General features: G+C 40.3%; 1 protein-coding gene and 1 long non-coding RNA gene across 4 annotated transcripts in view; one reads left to right on the forward strand and one right to left on the reverse strand.

Moving 5' to 3' along the window:
• LOC120322846 overlaps nucleotides 1-4,861 on the reverse strand; it is a 53,542-nt gene extending 48,681 nt beyond the window's left edge. The window contains exons 1-2 of the long non-coding RNA XR_005562783.1: nucleotides 3,397-4,861; nucleotides 1,318-1,457 (exon numbers count right to left, since the gene is read on the reverse strand). This is a non-coding gene — a long non-coding RNA (uncharacterized LOC120322846). The remainder of the gene's footprint in view (nucleotides 1-1,317; nucleotides 1,458-3,396) is intronic.
• A 1,114-nt stretch (nucleotides 4,862-5,975) lies between these two features.
• Nucleotides 5,976-23,692, forward strand: part of VCL (vinculin) — a 58,723-nt gene continuing 41,006 nt past the window's right edge. Inside the window, exon 1 of one of the 3 annotated variants that reach the window (XM_027739881.2) lies at nucleotides 5,976-6,414. In XM_027739881.2, coding sequence (XP_027595682.1) covers nucleotides 6,247-6,414 — 168 coding nt within the window. In that variant the 5' untranslated portion in view covers nucleotides 5,976-6,246. Of the gene's footprint in view, nucleotides 6,415-20,255; nucleotides 20,618-23,692 lie in introns of those variants that run through there. The other 2 variants (XM_027739878.2, XM_039379220.1) reach the window with 2 other exon arrangements.

Consider the following 23,692-nt stretch of genomic DNA (forward strand, 5'->3'; position numbering starts at 1 on the left):
CAAACTTGCAGTGCTGTCTAGCAATTTATCTTCTAAGTTTTGTCTAATTTGGCCATTTAGTACTTGTTGATGTCAGTAAACTCCTATATGTACTAATATATGGCTACAAATCCTTAGCAGGCATACTAAATCAGATAATTATATATGCCATAAAGAATCTATGAAAATGATAAAGACATTCATGATAATCCAGTTAAAAGGCAAATACATACAGGCATATATTCAAAGAGTTCATTATTTTTAGATATAGTGCTATTTAATTTTAGCCAATTTTGGCCAGTCTTGGCTTTGGTTTTGTGGTGAGTTTGAACATATACAAAATTGCAAAGACCCCTGAGCCTTTTCATTCTGCTGTAGGGAAATAAATAACTTATGGGACTCCAAACCAGCAAAACACTTAAAATTTCTGACTAATCTTACACTTACCAATACACACACGCTTTAATATTTTAGTAAATGAAATCTAATATGAGGAACTATTAGGAAAGGAGTTGATATGTACAAGCATCTAATATTACAAGACAGGAAAAAAGCCTACAGAGGCACTGATAAACATGTAGCCAAAAAAAAAAAGGCAAATATTTCATAGGTCATCTTATGGGCTGAGTTGGATACAGGAGTCCTTGAAATGGAATTGAACATAATTGCATGCAAAAATACTTAATCAAGAACTGACTAATCAAGATGTGTTCTTGCAAAGTAGACAAAAAATTGTGAGACCTTACTTATCTCAATTGAGATATCTGTTCATTTCAGTGCAAAGTAAAACAGGGAAAGCTTAAACTGATCAACAAGAATAACTGAAATCAGCCTTTCCCTTTTTTAAAAAAAATGCATAAAGACCATGCAAAAAGTTAGTTGCCATGTCTCAGCTGGTAGATGCACCAGCTCTGTAAACTGCTTGAGGACAAGAGTTTTACTGCTCTCACAGAGCATTTTTTTGGAAAGGAATCATGGTGCAGCAAAGGCCATTTAAAGCTGAATGACAGCCTCCACATCAGGCTTAATAGTGGAACTCATCTATCCAGTTATAGAGAAGCTCCTGAAAACTACCTTTTGCTTTATGAAAAACAAAGTCTATTGTAGGTTCATAGTAATGTTAGCACAATAATAGAAAGACTTTGTTTGCATTTACTGTGAATAGACTGTATAAGTTTAACTACACATACACTATCATACATGCTTTACATATACATGATAATACATTTTTGTCTGCAATTTTTCAGAAGAAAAGTTGGAAAACCTGGTTTTTTTGAACCTTATCCGTAATTAGCAATTTCTAGAATAAGTACACACACATATATTTAATATGCTTACCTGTCTTTCCTACACGTTTCACATTCTTAGAAAATTCTTCAATTTTGTTGTTACGACTGTGGTGATACTCCACAATAAACCACTTCAGAATGCAGTGCAGTTAACAAAATGTTTTGGGTTCAGAGCAGTTGACACAGTAACTGAGAAGATGACAAAAATAAACTACATTTGCACTCTTGGTTTCCCAGTAGAACTTCTAGCAAGAAACCCCGAAGGAAACAGTGAATAGGTAGCAGCATGCTCTGCAGACCTAAGCCCCACTATATTTTAACAACAGAACACAACTACAGAAGGGCAGCTAGGAACCAAGTGGTGGTGTGGGATGAAACAAAGTTCATATTCAGGAGAAGGAAGACAACTGTGATTTAAATTTTCCAGTTGTAATAGGCTGCTCCCATCTAGCTCAGATAGTGACTGGTGATGAGTCAGTTCAGTATAAAAATTCTGAAGTGTTGGTCTTATTGCAGTTCCTAGAACACAGCCAGTCAAGGCACAGAACTAAACAGAACCTAACCTAGTTTCATTGCAGAAGTCATCTTTAAAATGGCAAGGCACGCTGACAGGCTGTCCTGGTGAAGTTACACTGCCATAACACCTTAGTAATCTGCTCTGTCTTTCCTCTGGGTTGTCATTTCTTGGGTGTGAAATTTATTCCATCTGTGCCAGTCACCTGCACACTAGAGCTATCAGTACAGTAGTACCATTCTACAACAAATCCATGATGAATTTAAAGTTTATGTTTAAGGTAGACATTACCACAGAAAGAAAAAAAATCTTTTTTTTTTAAGCTTCAATCATCCATTGCTTACTCCTTAGATGACCCAAAGTTAATGCTTGATAAGAGGGAAGTGCAGAACATCCACTGACCAACAGTGGCCTCCAATCCTCCAGAAGCTGATAGAAGAGACTCTAAACCTTAAATTTCAACATATGCTTACATCTTCACAGGACCAAGACAGTAATACAATCCAGCTTATGCAATATATGAATACAGCATTTCTGTAAATTTTCTCAGGCATCTAATTAGCTTTTACTCAGAAAAATTAGAAAGTGGTGTAGTAAAGGAACAATATCAGGTCATTCCAGGGAAAAGTAATTAATCACAGCCAAGTGTATTTGCCTAGAAAACATAATTCTTCTCTGCTGAGGTATCTAATACTGAGAATAACTACTGTAAAATGGAGGCTAGTGCTTAGAGCTAACCAGACATGCACTTCAACGAAGTATTAATACTAGCCAAACACCTTATAATTACAGACAGCTCTTCATGAAGCTCTTTGTAAATAGTTCTGTTCCACCGCTCCTGCCACTGGCAGCTGCAGTGCCAGGTACCCTGAGCACAGGATACAGGACTCTCCAAAAGATACTGGGGCACAGGCTGCATTGCAGCTACGCTTTTTGTAAGCACAAAGTGTTCTCCCTTTTTCCACCAAAACCTATTACTTCTGTATTCATACATCTCACTTACCTCAGTGGAAGGAAAGAGAGGATTTCTTTGCTTCGTTAAAAGACGTGTGAGAAAAGGAGAATTTATTTATCTGGTTATCTGGGACAGAGAGAAATTATGGGCCTAAAGACAACGGAGATTTTTATAAGCAGAAGAGTCTGCAGAAATGGGTTTAACTGGACTCAACTGAGTTCTTATGACATACTAAAAGACATGGAAAGAGTGTCTTAAAAGGTAATCCTTTAATTCAAACCATATTAACTTATTTGAGATGCTGGTCACCACTGTCATGCTAATAATAGATATTACTTCTTAGCAACACTAAGATTTTGAGTGTGTGAAAAGGAAAGGAGGTTCAGCATTTCCTCTTTTTCTTTCTCAGTAGGGAATCCATTGTTGCATGTGTAATACCATACTGGAAGAGGACAAAAGAAAGCATACATTTCCACCTTGGGTTCAATAAATGGAAAATATCAAATCTGTCATTACTTTCTAACCATCTAGTAGGACCTGATGAATTAATGAAACTGTATAACCTGGGGAAGTAATCTCACAGTAACAGTAAAATTAATGTATAATTACAGACTGAGTTGTGCAAAGGGCAAGAGAAACTGAACTTTTTAAATAAGTACCTGCCTCAAAGCTGTTATTCATGTGACATCAATGCGACAGTTGTGAATACTGCAAAGGAAAGAGAAAATACTGTAAAGGCAGTACATAAGAAGAAGAAAAAAAAAACACCTTACAAGTGTTACATGTATTGCTGTTAATTGCATGGAATTTTGCTGGATGTGGCTTCACAAATTAGGCAGCCACAGCAACAGCATGCAGGAAATTTCAGTGATGGGCCTGCAGTACAGTCACATAGTGCAGACAATAAAATTTGATTTTTGTATGGGCAGAAATGTTACCATTATAACCCAAATAGTAAAACAAACTCTAAATACCAACACATATTTTGGCCCTGTAGGTAAGCAAAGTTTCAGAAGGCCACTAAAAATTTTCATCTGCTCTATATTTTATTTTGCCTGTAGTAACTGTACCTATTTGAGTCACCAAGTCAGCCTTTTATAGTGATTGGATATCACTTTTTTTCTTAAGGACATATGCACACCCATGCATATTTCAGGCAGAAGTCAGTACAGTTGATCCTAAACCTAAAGCAATTATATTTAATCAAAGAACTTAGCTTATGTACAAGTCCCACAAATTACTAAATACATGGTTTATTAGGTCTGCATAGTTCCACAAAACAGAATTTAAGAGATTATTATTTCATGACATGGACCAATTTGCTTTTTGTAATTCCCAGCTCCAGCACGCTGCTATCCAGAAGGATTTTTATCTGTGCTCATTATTACTGATACATAGTATGCAAAAGAGGCACTGCTGAGAATGCATATACCAGAAATGGAAGTATCTGCTATATAGCCAATAGCAAACAACAGAAACTACTCTTAGAGTGCACAGTTCAAGTAACTTAGTACACTCAAGACTGCTGAGAGGCTGATATTCCAAGCATGTTTTGCATGCCAATAGCATAATTTGATTATGTTATCAAGCCTCCAGGTATACCTCTTTCTGAACAAGATGGGATTGTACAACACAGAAATTAGTAATATGACTTCTACCACTGCAGATTCAATAAATACACACTCACAAACACAATTCCAGCACACTAAAAGAGAACAATAACAAAAAAAATAAAAATTCAGAGGTTTGGCTAAGATTTCTAACCCTATACAAAATCTGTTATTCTTAACTCTTCAGGCCTACAACTTGTAACTGTCCCTGTAGCTCCAACCACGACAGCACTGGTATGAGAAGGTACAGAGACAGATCCTTGAGCCCACGCAAGCCTTACTGACTTAATTGCTCTTTCTGTATGTCCCCGTGTCTGCTGGTAGGACCGGCTGTGTTCAAACACTGCACAGAAAGAACATTGTTTGCTCTGAAGCATTTTGGAGTTTAGCTTCACCTAGCCTGACAGGAACATTGATTTATAGCTTAAAATAGCAGAACAAGGACGAAAACACCTAAAAGTCAGCAGTAACTTTTGAAACCTAATTCTGTGCTCGGATTACCAAGGAAAGGAACAAGTGCAGACTGCAACCTTATAACTCCTCACTCACATGCTTTATTCTATTACCACGAGCGCTGCCCGTGCCACAAGAGACTCGCCGGAGGGCGGGCAGCGCAACGCTCCGTGAGGGCTCACCCGGAGCTGCGCCGGGACTGGCGGCCGTGCTCCCACACGGGAAAGCGGGAATTTATGTTCCCCTCTGGCTACGGCTTGTACTCCTTCCTCCGACACCACGCCGCCCACTTAAGTGTATTTAAACGAGCTCCCGCACCCGTGCCGCTGTTACCACCAGTCACAGGGGTAAAACCTAAGGCGAGGTTCGCTCTCCCACTACACGACGCCCCGGCCCGCACCGCAGGGCCACCGCCGCCTCAGCGCTGTCCCGCCGCGTCCCCTCAGACTCAGAGGGGACACCGCTCCCCACCTCAGGCGGGAGGGCAGCGGGACAGAGGGAACACCCCTCCGTACCTGAGGCGGGGCGCGGGCGGAAAGGGGCACCCGCCACCTCTCCCCACTTTCCCTCTGTGGGGCGGAAGCGGTCGGGACCGCGCCCCGGGCGTTCCGCACCGGGCCGGCTGCGGGCGCTGAGGGGAGAGCGCAGCCCTGCAAGGAGGGGCGCGCCCCAAGCAGTGCCTGGGGACAGGGGTTGGGTTCGGTCCGGCCAGGGCCGTCACCTTCCCCCGGCCGCCCCCGTCCCGGTGATGCCCAGTGTTACACACCCGGCCGGGAGGCCTCGCTCCGCCTCAGCCCGACAGAGCGAACTCGCGCCGGCGGGCGGGCGTGGCGCAGGAATCCCGGAATCCCGCCACCCCACCGCCCCCCTCGGCCCCCGCTATCCCGGCACCCCGGCTTTAATCGTCTCCTTATATGGACACCAGAATGTCTGACGTCATCCCGACGCTGGGAAACCAGCGCCCGCGCAGCCAAGCTCGGTTGGGAAGGCGGGTGGTGCGGGAAAGGCGGGGGGCGGAGGGGGAAGGAGGCTCTGGAATGTTGATGGACGTGGCCTTTCGCCACTGGGAGCGGCGGCGCCGGGTCGGCCATTGGGCGAGGAGGGCGGGGGCGGGAGCGGCGGGAGGGGCCGGTTGTGGCGGTTGAAAAGCCGCCGCCTGGCTGGGGAGCGGCGCCAGTGCGGGGTGGGCGCTGTCGGAGGGAGGCAGGAGGGTGGCGAGTTCGAGTCCCGCCTCTGCGAGCCTGAGCCGGGAGCTGCTTCTCTGGGCTGCCGCACTCCGCTCTGGGGCGAGGGGAGGTCGGAGTAGTCGTTTGGTCTCCTCTCCTTCCTCGTTCCCCTCTTGGCGCGGAGGCCGCGGCTCTCGCTGTGGGGCGCCAGCTCGCAGGGACAGAGTTTGCCAGGAGTTTGTGCGGACTTCGGGCCCCGGCCCCCCGCCCCGCCGCCGCCATGCCCGTCTTCCACACGCGCACCATCGAGAGCATCCTGGAGCCGGTGGCCCAGCAGATCTCCCACCTGGTCATCATGCACGAGGAGGGGGAGGTGGACGGCAAGGCCATCCCGGACCTCACCGCCCCCGTGTCGGCCGTGCAGGCCGCTGTCAGCAACCTGGTGCGGGTGAGTAGCAGCGGCCGGCGCCTGCTCCGCGCCTCGTCTTCCCGGAGCCCCTTCGGCCGCCGCGGCCAACTTGGGAGCCCGCCCCGGGCTGTCGCGGACAGGTGAGCCGGCCCCCGCCCCGTAAGGGACCGGCTGCCCGGCGGTGGTGGCCGGGAAGGGGTTAAGTTGGGAGGCTGCCTGGACCTCTACGGCTCCCGCCTGGAAGCCGCCTTGGGCTGTTCCCGCCCCGGCCGGCGAAGGAGCCGGGTGAGCAGTGCTGCGGAGCAGTGAGTTCTCCCAGCAGAGAGTAGTTCGCCGTGTCCGAGCGAAGAAGCCTTTGCCCACCTGAGGAGCGGCATCGCGTCAAAGCGCAGCAAAGCGCGGTGGGTGCTGCTGTTCGTACCCGCCCCGAAACGCCTCGCAGATGGCTCTGATACGCTGTGGGGTTCCTCGCTGCCTTGGAAACTCCTATTTTAAGTGTGTGCACTATAAAAGGCAAAATACTTACTTGGCGTGAGCTCATCCTAAAAAAAAAAAAAAAAGTCAAATTCCGACAATTAAACCCCAGACTTCCCAGGCATTTGGTTTTGAGTGTTAATTTGGTGAAGGCTGGCCGTTCGTTATCAGCGCAGGAGTCGAGGCGGGACAGACCTGTGGTTTCCAGGCGAAGTCTGGAGTTGTAAATTGTTCTTGTTACGTAGCCTCCAGTGTGAGTTACTGATCGCTGGTGGGAAGCTGAAATTCTGCTTGAATCTCTCGATTTCTGGAGAGCAGCTATGCATAGCATAGCATGTCTCTTTAAGATCTGAGCATCTGCAGTGTGGACATTTCAGTTTGAGAAGTGCAAGTGATTAATACGATTGAAGTGTTTTACTTCTATAGGTACTTTTATAACCATAAAAAAAAATTTTGATATAGAAAACACTGTGATGTTGCATACTCTTTTATTGCATTAAGAATTACTTGGTAATACTTAACTTACACTTCTGTTAAGTTCATTTACAGATACTGAATTAATTTTTGAACATCAGGTGTTGCTTGCTCATTTTGAATCCTGTAAAATTCTGAAGTAATTCATGGCAAGCAATACCCTTTGCCAGTAAACCTTACCTTAAAATGAGTAACTATGTACAGTTAAAATACTGTGTCACTATTAACTTGATGTATTAATGCACTGAAATTGCGAGGCTTGTGGGTATAAGAAACTATCAAGATGACTAATGTAGATGATGTGTTTATCATCTTTTGGCCTGTAGTACTTGCTACTGCTAGAATAACTTGCCACTTTGATATTCTGCAGTTTACTACAGTGTAGCTGCATCTCTTCGTCCCCACGACTGTGAATTTTACAGGTTGTGCTGCTTGGAATACTTGTGCTTCCTGCTGACTTTAGCAGAAACTCTTCTTATGAAGAACAATTGGTCTGCAGCAACAAAGTGATGTAATAGGTGTATTGGCTGTGAGGGTGTAAAGCATGAGTATATGAAATACTTTTCCTTGAAAGGAAGACTTTGGAATAACACTTTGCTTCTCTGAGCTTAGCCTGTATCATTGGTTTGTGTGACTGTTTTTCCCCACCCCACCTTCCTCTCAAAAGAAACTTGATCTGATAAAGTCTTATTTATTGGAGAAATGCAGAAACAGAACTAGTTTCATTCTGCAGCTTGCTAATGCCTGCTCTTTTTTCATTTTGGACTGTTTTGGAAGCCTCTGGTTTTCTTTTCTTGCCTGCTAGTTAGATAAAGGAAAAGACTGTTGAATTATTTTTTTGTGTGTTAATTCACAAAGAGCAAATAGAAGTGATGTAATCTGAGGTGGTACTTACCAGGAAGATGCCCTTACCTGGTAGAATACAGCTTTGCCTTCATTAGGAAAAATACAGAATTAAAGTTCTGTTTCCTGTCTGGAGCTGTGTCTTTCAGTGCATCATTCCAAAGTGTAAATGGGATTTGTGAAACAGCAATTTCACTGGAGCAGGAGTATTTATGCAGACAGGTTATCAAATTATGAGCCCTCTGGTGTCCTCACAGGTGACAGCAAAGATGGACTTGTCAGTGCAAGCAAGAGAGTGATGCCAACGAGCTGCCAGCTCCTTGTGTTGCTTGCTGTCTGCTCTGGGTTCGTTGTGTAGCACGGCTGTCACAAAGTAAGGGGAAGTACTGATGAGCAGAGAATTCTTTAGTGATAAATTGTCACACACAGCAGCACTGTCCTCCAGCTCCCCAGCCTAGAGTAAGGACTCCACAGTTTGGAAAGTTAATTGATTTAACTATTGCATCTGTAAGTAACTGCTGGTGGCAGTGTTTGAAGTCCTGACACCCATTCTTGTGCAAGGGCTAGGAGTTGTGCTGTATGGGGAAATGGGTTAGGAAATGACTGTATGGCTGTGAGGAAGGACCCATGTGCAATAACTTATTTTGTTGGTATTCCTGAGATGGAGTTAGCACAATACACTATACTCAAGATGGAACAGAAGTCTTAATTTAAGACTATTAGATAAATTAAAAGGGAGTCCTTCTCCTAAATACCTTGATTTGAGATGTCTATATGAGAACTCTTCCCTCAGTTTGCATTTAACACGTGCTTCTGCATTTTCTGTCAGAAATGTTTGTGCTGTATTTTAAGGTTTGCCTGAAGCCATCTTAAACTACATGGGTATTTTAATGCAAAATTTGCACACCCAGGAAGACCTGTAGAGATGCCTCCTTGTCAGAACCTAGTTGTAATCCTGGGTAAGAGATAATACAAGTCATTGTTGAAGTTAATGAAATAATTGAATCTCTATGAATTAGTCTTTCCCTTAGTAAACACTGAAGAAAGACTTGGTATTCTGTTTCCAATATGTGGGTTTGATTCTACTGCATCTTGAATATTCTGTTAGGACATAGCTTTTGCAGAAGAATTCTCAGATTGTTTTGAAGTATTTTGATGAAGTTTCTTAACTGTGAAATAAAGTACTTGTGGCCTGTGCAAAAATTCAACATGTGGAGGGAGATAACCATCAGAAGCTTTTTGCATGGAAATAAGCTTTGACTGAAACCAAGTATTTGAGGGAGAGGCTTCAGATACCACAAGATTATTAATGTACTAAATCTGTTTTTTCAACAGGAAATCTTTGTTTTTATTGGCTGATATTTGTAGTGGATGTGTGCCTCTTATGGGAAGATTGATGCTTGGTATTAGCTGAAGATGTGATGCTGTGAGTCAACAGAAGCAGTGCTGGTGATAGTAATAGTCAAGACCACCCCACTTTGAGCTTGCTAAATATAGTATTAGTTCAGTGGAGAGTGAAATGAAATTCTGATTTCTAACTGGTCAAACATCCTAGGGAAGAAATGAACCATGTGGTGGTTTTCTAGTTGTTTGTGTTTTTTTTTGTTTCCTAGTTCTTTGGTTTCTCTTGCCTTTTTTTTTTTTAACACTCATCAGACTTTTAGCCTACTTTTGAAAAGAGGGATTTCTATCAGAGATGACTAATGATGATGCAGAAATCTTAAACCAATTGCACACATTATATAAACAGCTTCATTTCATGGAGGAGAAAAAAACCTACTTTCCAATAGTGAATTTACAAGCATTTATGTTTAGACTAATGTTATATTGTAGCCAAACAGAGAAAGCAAATTGTACTCTGTTTTAAACTCCATTCATTTACTGCTTCGTATGGATTGTGGCGTTCTGTCACTACAGGCATAGCCCACTCTGGTCCCTTCTCTGCTGTTTCGGGCAGAATTGCTTCAGAGCAGTGCTGCTGTTGCTCTGCCAAATACTGACAATACCATAGGTGATGCTGCTGAGTTTGACAGAATGGGAAACAATTCTCTGCATGGAAATTAAGGTAACAGAAGGGACTTGGGAAGTACACGTAATTTGAATATCGGAGCAGGCTCAGCAGCTCTAAGAGGTATCTGTTTTTCAGAGGTTGGGTTGTTCGACCAGCTCAATGGGCTAAAAGGTCTGACCTGCTTCACCTTAGACCAATTGCCTGACCAATTACCTTGTTTTCATGTCCTTCATTTTTACAGAGTTTGAGGCATCTGAGCAAAGTGATACTGCTGTGGAATGCTTGTAACGAAAAATTTAAGACACAGTAACAAATGAAGTGGCTGAGGTCTTTCATAACAGAGATCTGCTCTGAAAAAACAGTGATTTAGTTGATAATGCAGCTTCTGCCTTTCCATCCTCTGTGCTATAGGGTGCTATATTTCTGTATGTGAATCTATGTTTCACAAGTGTCTACATGCATCCAGTTTCTATTACATTATTTTTTAATGGGGAACAGTTGCTTTGCTCTCTATTAAATTGTTAACAATCATGTTTCTCAAGAATGTGTTCTTGTTGGATGCTGGGATATGCCTTTATTTACCTCCTGATATTTGGAGGCTTATGGAACAGTACTGACATATTTCTGCATCTGAGTTACTAACTCGAACTAGCAGCTCAGACTAATCATCAGGAAGGGTCTCTTAGATTATAAATATCCTGTCTCATAGTCATGGTTTATCAGAAGTGAGAAGTTGGCTGGGGTTGTAGGGCCAGGTGGAAAGCGCTGATCATTTTCCCTGGACAAGCTCTAAATTGTCTACTAATGCCTGCAAATCACCAGCTTGGAAGTCACCTATTTAAATGAATTTGTGAAAAATGCAGCCTGCCTTGAAATCATTGTCATGATTGCAGCAGAATTCAAATACATGAATAAACACCTAGAATGAGGAGAGATGGTCTGACTGTTGTGGATAGTGGATAGTAAAGCAGCTTTATCATCCCTAAGTTTTCTCCTGCCATATCTGACTTGCCTGTAACCCAGAGTACACAAGGCAGGAGTGAGCTTTTCTGAGCAGCTTAACGTTTCTCTCTTTTGAGAGAAAAGTTAGCTTGCAATATTTGTTTACATATTTATGTATCTTGGAAAAAGATGGAGAAAGGAAAAAGATAAGCTTTTTTTTTTTTTCTGGCAGAATTTTCCACACAGTGCAAAAGATGGCTCTCAAGGGGCTTGTAGTTTCTGCATTTTTTTAACTGATGTTTGTAACTTGCCATGGGATATGTACAGATCTGTGCCTTCCCATCTCCAGTTTATTATATTGTTATGTTTTGAAGCTCAAAGAACGGTCACTAGAGCAGCTCATCTGAACTCTGCACAACTCAAACTTAGTGACAAGTGAATGAGAGTACCAGAATAGGCCTGATGAGCCCATGAGAGAGTAACTACTTTCATTACAGGTTTCTAGGTCTTATCTATGTGTAGTGGAAAACTGTGATTAGTGTTTTACAAATAATACAAATTTTCTTCTTTTTTTGAAATAGAACATCCTACTTCAGTGTACCAGCAATTTCAACAGGGATTGTTTGCCATATTATGGGAGCTGTGGCCATATGCTCTGAGAAAGTGGATAAACCCCATTAGGGTGTGTGTATGGGAGGGGCTGGGAGAAGAGTGATTAATCAGACAGAAAGCAACTTTGTAATAACAAAAGCACATCATAAACTTCTTTCTTGCTTTTATCTGTTAGGAATTACCTTTATGTAAGTGATAAATTAGATTCTGATTTGAATGGAATCATCTTTGTTCTGTTATTGTGTTTGGATACTTAATTTATACCAGTCTCCTCCATCAGCTTTAAAAGGGATCTTTTGTTCTCTCTTCCTATAAATGTGCATAGAGATGGTGAGTGCCTCCATTAGTAATTACATGCAGCTTGCTTTTTGGGTATAAAACCAGAATATTACTGTGGAATGAATAGCCTTAAAGTGGTAGTTGGACTAAAAAGTTCCATATGCCAAGAATCTGGAGGATGCCACTCCTGCACTGGAAAACTTAATATGTGCTTTCTGCTGCATAAGTGAATTATAGGAGGAGTTGTTAAACCCATGTTAAGTGCCGGTGTTTTTAGCTATTTATTCTTCTGGATGTCTTGTAACTTTGGAGTGTGATGTAGCTGCGCTTTGAAATAAGAAGATACTTTTCTCCACACAGTGGTAGTAGACTGTAAACATGGAATTTCTTTTAGAGGTTAATAAAAATAATGAACCAAACAAAACATGGTTCAGGAATGTGTAGCTTCAGAACATTAGTGGAGTAGTGTACAGGTGTTTTCCCCTTTCTGATATAGTTGAAATTTGGATTGATGAAACAAACCTTAGAGAGGATTTTGGGTGGGGGTACATCCAAGCACTGGTTTTAAAGATGCATTAACAAGTGTGTTCTTAATGCTAGTTACTGGAAATGATGCCAGTTTTCCAAAGGAGAGGATAGGTCAGTCCTAGTCAGTTTTTGCCTTGAGTACTCCTGAATTTAGGTAGTGACTTCTTCGCATATAGCAAAGATTGGCTTTTTATCCTGACCTCTCTGTTGTACAGCTTGTGTGTGTTGCTCCTGAACTCTTGTTTCTAACTTCTTACTAAGTTTTACTGTCTTTGTATTTTTTCACCTCCAATATGAAGACAAAATATCTACTGTTAGCAATGGCAGCAGAAAATTGATATTACTCACACTGAAAAGCAAGTCAACCTGGCAAACTAGACTTTAAGAAACATTGCAATGTAATTTTTTTTCTTTGGTGACACAGTTTATGTTCTATCACTTGTTCAGTCAAATGATATCAGAAGCAGTTCTTGATACAGAACTTGCCTCTGCAGCCATGGTTCTTAATTTCTGCCAAGTGATAACTTTCCTGACATTATCTTTAAACACAACAATAGGAGCAGTGTTACTGAATTTGACAGTAAAGTGCTTTTTCTAACTATATAACTGTTAAAGGCTTATCCACTAAATCAGTTGTAATCTTTAATCAACTTATGTTGATGCATAGAAATAGACCACAGTGGATAATGCAACTACTTGGATTTCAGAACATACTTTGTGGATACAAGATAACTTGCTGCATGGGAAGATGAAATGATGAAATAAAGGCTGGATCTTCTCAGTTACAAATACTTCCCCAATAAGTATCTCTTCAAAACACAAGCCTAGCCTCTCAAAACTGATTGGGTTGGGAATGGGGGGCATGACCCCAAGTGCATGATATTTGGTGGCAGATCTGGTTTGTCCCTGTAGTAATTTCAGGTCCTAGTGAATCTATGAAAATCTGAAAAACTGGCTAGAGAAACAGGAGAGAGAGCAAACCTTTCCTTTGCTTACTCTGCCTAATAGTTAAAGTGTACTGAAGTATGACTTACCTCTATCCTGAGACTAGCACCAAAGTTTTGTGTCCAAATATACTGAACTCACTTTGAAACAAATCTCTTATTCAGAAGTAAATATTGTCAGAATAGCTATTAACAGCATGAATAATGAACAACGGATAATGATACCAGCTAATGAAAGGAGAAAGAAGTAAAAAACCATACCCTCTTCATTATCAAAGGCTTTCCACAGTGACTGTAACTCTCAGCTCATTGACTCTTAGTTTATAATGTTCAAATTCCTTCTCTCACTGAGAAAACATGTGTTGGAACAGTTTTCCAGTATCCTGACTTCATGGGTAGGATAGGAAACTGATGATTCATGGCAGGTTTCTCCAGTGAGGAGCAGAGAAAAGAAACAAGCTGTTTATCTTGGTGTTGGCCTAGGATACTTATGAAGAGACCTATTATAATAATGCTGCATTGCATTTTCCATCAGTGGTTACACCCATAGAATAACAAATGTAACTTGGTCTTCTTTCACCAAATATAAATTTTCCTTGTGCTGAACTCTAGATGCACACTCTAAGTGCATCTTGGGGACCTGGACTTGCCGAAGGCAAATATTCTGAGAAAAGGTTGAGGTAAATAAGGCTTTGAGTACCTCATTTTTTTCCTGTGTTGTGGTCAGCACACCCCCACCCCCCAATTCCACAGTGGGCCCACATTTTACCTAGTCTTTGTCTTGCTGCTGTATTTACACAAGCATTTTTGTTTATTGTCTTTCATACCCCTCACTAGGTTCGACTCTAGATAGACTTTGTGATGGACCCATCTCTGCATGCTCAGCTACTGTGTCTTTGCTCTTCCTGGCAGGAATGTTCTGTTCATCCATGCAGGCCTCCTGCCACCTTTGCTTGTCTTCCTGCTCATCAGAGTGACCTATCCTTGAGCTTGGAGTAGGTGATCCTTGAAAATTAACCAGCTCTTCAGAACCCCTCTTTATTCTCAGACTGTATCCCATGTGATTTCTCCAGTTAGGTCCCTGAAGAGACTAAATACTGTTCTGAAGTATTAATAAAACTTTCTTTTCTTATACAGGCTTAGTTTTGTTTGCCTGCAGAAAAAGACTTCAAGGAGACCGATAGTCAGTGCGTGTGAGACACAGATAACTTGTAGATTGCAAGAATTTTTGGGTGGATTTGGTTCCTGGTGACCACAAACCCAGTTACAGTTAGAACAAATGGACTTATAATAAATGAATATAATACCTGTGTGTACCTAGGCAATGAATGGTTAAACTGTTCAGCTCAAAATGGGATGTAGTAGTATATAACTGGGGGAAACAATTAATGCTGAGTGTTAGTTGTATGCAGGCTGGTATGTTCAGCCTTCCAATTTAAACTCTGGAAACCTCATCTGTTGCTAACATACGTGCATGTAATCATCTCACTTAGGAGAGGTTTTGAATACTGAAGTGTGTGATGCACTAAATATTTATCTAAAGTTATCACTGTAAAAAAAATTGCTGTGTCAAGCATATAGCTGGAAGCTACTGGAAGTTCACTTGTTTTTGTGTGTCTGTTTGCTATTAAAATCACAGGGTTTTTTTGTAATTTTGTTCAAGATTGATCACAAAAGCTGTTTCACCTTTCAACCCCTGAATGTGTATACAGGTGTCTATATATCCTTCACCTAAGTCTTCAATAGCTAATTTGATCACAAACCCACTCAATACTTGAAATAAAACTTATTATCAGGTGTAAAAACACTTTCAAATTACTGCATAACTCTTAAAAGTTTTTAGGTGAGATGTTAAACTGACTAGTGTTTGAACTACACTAAAAATCACTTTGATGAGCCTAGCTGTCTTTGCAGCTTTTGCAGCACAATAGTTGTGCTGAATAACAGAGATGAACAAATGAGGTTTCTCTCGAACTACAGAGAAGTAGCGAAAAGGTCACCTTTTATTTAGCTTGCCCTGATACAGTGACAAAAAATGGATTGTGAAGGGCTAGTAACTGCCAAACCACTGACTTATCTGTAGCAAGTGAAGTGCTGTTTGAGTCTCTGCCACACCTATAAAATGTTCCCTTTCTATCAAAAAATCAGGGGGTGGGGAGTGGAAACCTTAGTGAGTTTTAGGGGGGTTTCAGTTTGACTTCAGTTTTTCTCCAAGGACAAAAAATGTAATAGCATGGCATTTCTTTGGTTTCTCTTCAGTTAATGCTGGAGAAAACCTGTGTTCCTCAGCTCTCTGACTAGATTCCACGGGCACTTGAGCTGTCAGACCGGCTGAGCCCAGCCCACTCCCCATGCAGCAGAATGGAACGTATTTTTTCAGTTCATCTGATTTTTGTTGGGTTTCCCCCCCCTTCTTCCCACCTTGACATCAGTGATTATTGTAGTTCAAAGCCATGGAATATGAAGTGTTTTATCTGTCAAGTGCAAGTAAATTTCTTGCATAACAGCTTTGCTCTGGCAATTTGGGGGGGCTGTAATTGTAATAGGTGGTCTGTTGTCTGATTATTCAGAGTAGTGCAATGCTAAAGATACTTGTGACCCTGAAGTGGTTATGAACTGCTACGAAGTGTGGTTGTGGCAGATTTCTACATACTTGTCTTGCACTTTTATTGTTGCAAAGGGCAAACTTTGGTGTACCTGGCTTCTTAGTTGTCAGAATCACCAAAATATTTATAACTAACTTGGTTACTGTGTGGCATAGGAGGTAGTAAGGCATTTGTAAACTTGATGGATCTGGCATTTGCTTTCACAACTGAGTACAATTCCTTTCTTCAGACAGGTTTTACTATTGGTTTGTTAGCTGGCCCAAAACCTTGTATTTCTATTTAATGTAGAATAATGATTGTTGAGAAGAGTGGTTCTCTTCTGTTCCCTTGCTATTAAACTTAGAGCAACTTCCTCAAATAGGACAAAATGTTGGGAACAGCTTCCTGTTATAGGAGTTGCTTTTAGTTTGATCTGCAGCAATGCTGATGATTTTCTTCTCAGCCACATTATTACAGCAGGTACTGTAACTTAATCTGTATTTCACAAAGATTTAAAGGGATTTTAACTGTTAGAAATGGGTGGTCCTTTGATAACTGTGGAGTTGATTTGTCAACATTGCTGTAATGTGACACAGCAGTGGTTTACTGTTATATGTGAACTGGATAATATCATGTGTTTGTACAGTGCCTGGCACAATGGAGCTCTAAAATGCTAAGAAATTGTAGTGGGGAAAAAAAAGACTCTTGTTTTAAAGGAGTTGAATGAATTAAATGATAGAAATCCTCAAAAGAGTCAGTGACAACTAGGAATTGGATTATATCACTCTTATGGTCATCCCTTAGCAGAAGGTTTTGACTACACTGGTAACACTTGCTGTTATACCATAGTTTATTAGCTTTTACTACAACAAAAAAACACGAGCCCTTAATGTCTTCAAAAGATTGATTTTTTTTTTTTTTCAATGTGAGTCAAGAAATCAGTAGCAAATGCTATTGAAAGTAGTTGTTTTTAAAGCTTTATTAGATGCAATAGTGATTTGTTATGTGACCGTATAGTAAGCTAAAGATTTATTAAAAACTAATTTTAACAGCTGAATAAATCTTCATCTAACTTGGAATTAATGCTGGATCAGACACTACTTCATTTGATTTTTAACATCCTCCATCAGTTATTTCTGCTGAGTGGCTGCTTTTTAATAGTTTGCAAATTCATTGTGGTGACTCTGCACATAAGTGGGTCAACTTCTACATGCTGAATTCCTTGCAGAGCTGATATAAGTGGTCATGAGAATGGAAAGCAAAATCAAACTGGAAAATAATCACATGATATCAAATTTCTGACACACTTATGTTTTTAATGGTACTGTAAATGAGCACTATCCCTTGGAAAACAGCCTTCCATTTCTAGTTACAGTCTCTTTAATGTAACTAGATATTGTTGCCTCTAATTAAAAGATCACATTTAACATGTGAGCAATGATTTACACCATGAACTTCCTGTACACTAGAATTAACTGTTAGTCAAGTAAAGGAAGACTGTTATGAAAGACAGATTGTCCAGTATGCTACAGAAGGTGGATAATTGCTATAAAACACCATGTAGTGCATATCTTGCTGGTGAAAATACATTTCCTGTGGCAGGGTTTATGCCAAAGGATGAATGTGGAGAGTTTCTGTTGCTTCAGCTATTTATTAGTGAGTACATAAAGATATTTTTAATATCATATTAAAAACTCAGTGAAAAATATTACTTTATAAAAAAAGGAATTTTAGGTATGTATGTTTTTTTCTTTCTCATGCTCATATATTTTGTCTTCCTGCAGGAAACTGTTGCTGCCATGAGCTTAGGAAAAACAGTCTGTTCTCTGGAACCACTGATGCTCTAGGAGAGACCTGATAAGGGAAGTGATGCTGCCCTTTGTCAAAAAGAGAGAAAAATCAGTGTTGAACTGTCTGGCATTCAGAAGTCAGTACAAGTTTGCATATAATAAGTAGAAGATACTAAAATTCAGTGCCTGGTATGGCACTGGTACGAAAACTGTACCCCTATGTTTTCAGTTGGGGTATATTAAAATGCCTCATTTAGGTAACAATACCTGCCAATTCAGCAGTGTTTTCAAAGATTAAAATGGGTTATAAAAAGTAGCAACAGATTTTGTAGTTAATGAAATAACAAAAGGAAATTAAGACATTTATTTTGGACATCTGCCTTGTACCTGATTGAGTCAGTTACTTCTTGAGTAACTTTCAGATGCAGAACAGTAGAGAAAGAAATTGCTCTACTGTTCTGCATTTGAAAGTTATTCAAGAAGTAACAGAGAACACATATTATTTTGTCTTTGCTTTTTTCAGCTTCTTGAATATTTTCTGTGCCAACACGTGTTTAAGTGGAATACTAATGTAATCTTATCGTTACAGAGACCACAGCACAACTTAGTTTGTCATTCTGATGATGGAAAAAACATCCTGGAGAGAGAGTCAGTTACTACCTATGTGTAGCTATAGCTTGGATTGATTTAAAGACTCTCCAGTACAATATTTATCTATATTAGAAACACAGATTCTCACAGGCAGCTCTGCTGTATCTGGAACTAAGTCTTTCTTCCGCTTGATATGATCTGTGCACTTCCTATGGTGAGACTTTTTGGCCATGTTGGTAACAGAGTAATACTAAAAAGCCATAAGATTAAGTAAACTTTCTAAATGCTTCTACTTGACTTAACACTTGGAAGGCTGGGAGGACAGGATGCATCTCAATTACTGGGGCAGGAGGGAGATCCTTAAAACCCAAATCCTCTCCAACATGCAGATATCAGCAGATTATCAAAGATGGTCTAAATCTACCAGCAGAATCGTGGTGTTTGGTTTCTTATTTTTCAGACAGGCATCTGAATAATGAGAAAATTTAGCTCTGAAATGTGTTATTTTCCAGTACAGTACTAAATCTAAATCTTGCTGTGTATGTACACATACTAAGAGGTACTCTGAAAATAGTGGTTCACAGACCTGGGTGTATGGAAAGGAACTGTAAGAGCTTTTAGAATCTGCATGCTGTTTGGTATGTGGTGTTTTTCTTTTGATTTTACTGTAATGTAAAGATAGCTAGTTGCAGCTGTCAGTCTCATCTGTAGACTACAGTTGCTGCATCTTGTTTTTTCTGATGAGTTTTGTATATGCCCAAAGGTAAGAGATGACTTAAGTTATTTGACTGAATTGGAATGATAATATCCTACAGTAGTTTTAATTTAAGTGGTGATTGGGAAGAAGAAACTCTTCTCTTGATAAAGGAACTAATTTCCAAATTATAGTAATTCTGTAAAAGTCTCACATAATCCGTATGTATTTGTTTCCCTCCTGTTAAGCTAATCCTGTAATTAGCCAAACCATCCAGACCTCAGCTCTGTACTGGTAACAGAGTTAGTAGATAATAGCAGCATGAATAAGTCTTTTGGTACCCAAATGATGTCACTTTTTGTTTTCCATATGGTTCTTGTTTCATAGTTCTGTATTTTACTTGGACAGCAGGATTTTCTTAGCCTCAAGCCAATTAAATTTTTCTTAATCACCAATGTAAACAGATAGGTCAGTTTGCTGCTATTGGGGACCAGATGGCTGGAGTGTTCTAATTTACTTGCCAGATGACTTTGAAATTGTACCTTGCTATGCCTGGAATGCAGTCTCCAGGGCAATCATGAGAAAAGCAGGAGTCTGTATGTGGCTTCTGTGCTGACTGAGAGGCTCGGATTCATCAGTCTCTTCAGTTTCAGGCCTGGCTTCAAGGAGAAGTCGTGACTGATGTCACTGCTGGTATATGTGCATTGTTCATTTGGTGTAAACTAAGAGCAGGAATTGAATTTAGCTGCATGTTTCCTTGGACTTATTTTTCAGTCTCTAATTGCATTGGCCTATTCCCCTACAGAGAAGCAGAAAACCCTAAAGCTTCTTAAACCAGTGTTGAACTCGCTAATTGCAAGCGATATATCAATCACACTTACAATTCAAAGCAAGATGAGTAGAATTATGGAGAAATTGGAAATTTGTTTTAAATGCTTATGAGAGCCTTTGAATGAACAACAAAAGTTTGTGTTAAAAAAAAAAGTTATAGCTTGTTAAGACTCACTTTTTTCAGTCTTGAATGAGAAGCATTAAATTGTAAGGAGTGACCTGTAAACTGGTTCTCTTTGATTTTTCTATTAACATCTAAAATTACCTTTTTTTTTTTTCTGTTCACAGTTTGCAGAAATTCTGATTTACTGGAAGCTGTTTACATATGATGTTATTTGAGTGGCTTGTAAAATTTAGATGAGACCAAGAAGTTTCATGATGTATCCCAAGGCTGTTTTACTTGCATCAGACCAAGTTTGATACTGGGCTGCTATGCCAGGATGTATGCAAGTCTGTTTTGGCATGTTTGCCACATGGATTGTGGTAGCTAAGCGTCAGGGTGTGATAAAAACAGCTCCAACAGCTGTATTTCTAAAAGAGCTGAGAGAAATATATCAAAATGCCAGCAATTGGATCTACTTGACAGTGTAAATAAAAACAGAATGTGGGTTGCAATCAAAATACTGTGAGTGACAAGAACAAAGGTAAACAGCCAAGTCCTTTTTGGTTTTGTTTGGTTTTGTGTGGGGTTTTTGGGGGGGGGGGGTTTGTTTTGTTTTGTTGTTTTTGTTTTTTTTTTTTTTTTTTTTGCTGCCAGGGCTCCTTCCCAAGAGCTTTCCATGTAACTGGGCTCCAATGACTGGTTTCACAAAAGGAAAACCAAACAATTGTGAAGTAGTTACTGAGCCCTTGCCACTTCTGAACCCTCTGAATCAAACTGTCTCTGGAATCACTGAGGGATAAAGGACCAGATTTCTAGGTCTTCAATGGACAAGCCTTGTGTGGAGGGGTGAACTCTGAAAGGCATAGGATTCCCAACTGGATGCTATTAATTTCAGTCATCACTTTCCTTATGTTGTAGTGTGCAAGTATGTAACCTGAATTCAAAGTGCTTTCGTGAAGATCTAATTCTGTCTGCCCAGGCTGTATTTTTTAGTCTGGACTGAAATGTATGTTGTCTCTGCCAGCAAGGAGTAAGCATAGATTTGGTGTAACTTCGGCTTGCTTCTAGCTCTACTTGATGCCTTGTTCATAGTTGTGAGATCTAGGCCAGTTTTACTTTCCTAAAACACAGGATATGGGGAAAGCACTGGCAACTCCATATTGAGATGGATTCTAGAAATGGCTGTGCAGTGTAGAGGCTGTTGTCGCTGTAGAGTTGAAGCAAGTACTGAAGTTTATTTTTTCAGGACAGACATTTAAAGAAATTGGGAAAGAAGTTGCAGGGAACTTGATGGAACTACACTGGTGTATTACACATTTCTGATGTGAGATTTAATGCTCCTATTGCTGTCGTGATCCTTCCTGGAAGCTTGCAAAACATGGAAGAATGCATAAGCCATCAAGTGGATTTTTATGTGAGATGTCTTATGGTAAAGTTCCTTTTACAGCATACAGACTAGATCACTTTGTGTGGCACTTGGATTTGTCAAGCAAAACTTATACTGGAGCTTATTTCCTGGGGCCTCTGCTAGTGTAATAGCCAGGGCTGTTATGTGTTTGCTGGATGATGATGAGGGGGGAATATTTTTAGGCTCCTTGCTAAAATGACAGATGTTTTAAATTAGCTTCTGGAACACTGCAAGAACTAATTCTTCTAAGGTCATCTTCCCTTCTAACAGGGGAAATCATATAAGCTGCAAGGAAAATTTCATTTCCAGCATTTGGCAAATTGTCAAACTGGTATTGTCAATATAGGCATTCATAAGAATCTTTGTTTAAAAAAATATAGTGACCCTCAAACAATACATTTTGGACTCTCATCTTAAATATTTGTGTTTTGTTTGATATGATACATGCAGTTTGTACTTTGAAACTTGTAGAAGTAAAAAGAGCTAGATGTTACTGGGTGCTTGTGGTGGTTTTGTTTAAACAAGCTTATAGAATGACAGAAGCTGAAGCTATTTGCCATTCTCACTGAACTATATGCAGCAGACTAAAAAAAAGTGGGAAGGGGACCTTGTGGGGTGCTCTTGTCTTTCCTGCAGTAGAACCAAACACAACAAAGCTGCAAAACTGGCTATAAAGAAAAAAACTCAACCTGATGAAAAAGTTTTCCTCTTTCTTTTCCATGGAGAAAATACTCCCCATCAGGAAGCTTAAAGCATACTGATCTACTAATCAGTGGTAAATAGGAGTGTATGAGACTTACAAGCAAAGTTAAAAGCCAACAGCACAGGAAATCTCAATCTCTTCCTGCTGTTAATAGCTACATTTCTATAAGGCTTTTTAGTGGCCATATATGCCCTCTGACTTGTGTGTGTCCCATTTCCTTTAACTTCCTTGACTTGCCTGTCTCTTGTTCCCTGTTTTTTGAGCAGGGAGCAAGTGGAAAAACAGCTCACTCCTTTTTCAACTGATTTTGTTTCTAATCTCCCCAAGAGTATGGAAATTAATATGGATGGGTGGAAGTTGTAACTATGACATTGTCTTGGTAAGGTTTGCTTGAGAGCTTCCCTTACTCTGTAAGGCACAGTGTTGAAGTTATCCCTTTACTGTGTTAGCCAGGGCAGTTTCTTTGGAACCATGAGTCATTACCACTTCAGCATTATGTAAAAGCTGAAGCTTCTATATCATGGGGACTGTTGCTTCCCAGTTAGTTAAGGTAAGGTTATTTTAGGAGGCAATAATATCTGAAACCCAAGTAGGAATGCTGTTGTTTTTTCTACATGTGTGGTGTTAGATAGAAATAAAATACATGTTTCTCAGATGATGGTTTTGTATTAGTGTGAAGCTTGAGAAGCCTTCCATCTGAAATAAGGAGTGTGTAGATACTGCATCTTCAAGGAGAAAACCCTTCATCTGCTTGGTACTGCAGTGTGGAGAAGGTAGAGTTGAGTGAATCTCTACCTTGTGTTACACTGTACTGTGTCCAAAAATTGCTTAGGCCATGTAAAATCTGAAGAAACAGGATCTTATGAAAACTAACACAACAACAAAACAAAAAAACCCCTAACCACAAAGCTAGAAAGGAAAACCCACTAAACTCTTCTGAGGTTATTAATTTCTAGTTGTGACTGTAGCTTCATGTTTTGAGACTTTGCCTGTTAAATGTCATGTGGAGTACATTTGTTCTTTATGTGCCATCTCTATACCTTGGCCACAAGTGCAAAGAACAGCCTCTGGAGAGGTTAAGTAAGAGCTGTGTAAAGAGGAAATGCTTTCCTTGAAGGAACAAGGTTTTATATCTAAACAGATGCATGTTGAACTGGTGTGTAAAATAAGGTTGAAAGTCCTTTTTGCTGGAAAGGTAGTAGACCTTTTTAATTGAGGCATCATGAGAACTGCTGGAAATCTCGTCCTGTCTCTGTGCTATACAGTGCTTAGAATATGGATGGGTTTGGAAGAGAAATGTTGTTGGAGTTTAGGGTAGTTTTTTGAGGTTAAAACTCACCACAAAAAACCCCAACAAAAAACAACCAAACAAAATGGGAGTGGACTTGTATCCTATATGTTACTTTCATTTGAAGACCAAAGATCCTAGCTAGTTATAGCAAAGAATGTCTAAATACATGTATGTATAAATATAAAAAGTAGGTGTATGTAGCTATCTATACTTA

The sequence above is a fragment of the Pipra filicauda genome, unplaced genomic scaffold (assembly GCF_003945595.2).
Source record: "Pipra filicauda isolate LSUMZ 115617 unplaced genomic scaffold, ASM394559v2 scaffold15_size4787011_pilon, whole genome shotgun sequence".
Classification (NCBI taxonomy): Eukaryota; Metazoa; Chordata; class Aves; order Passeriformes; family Pipridae; genus Pipra; species Pipra filicauda.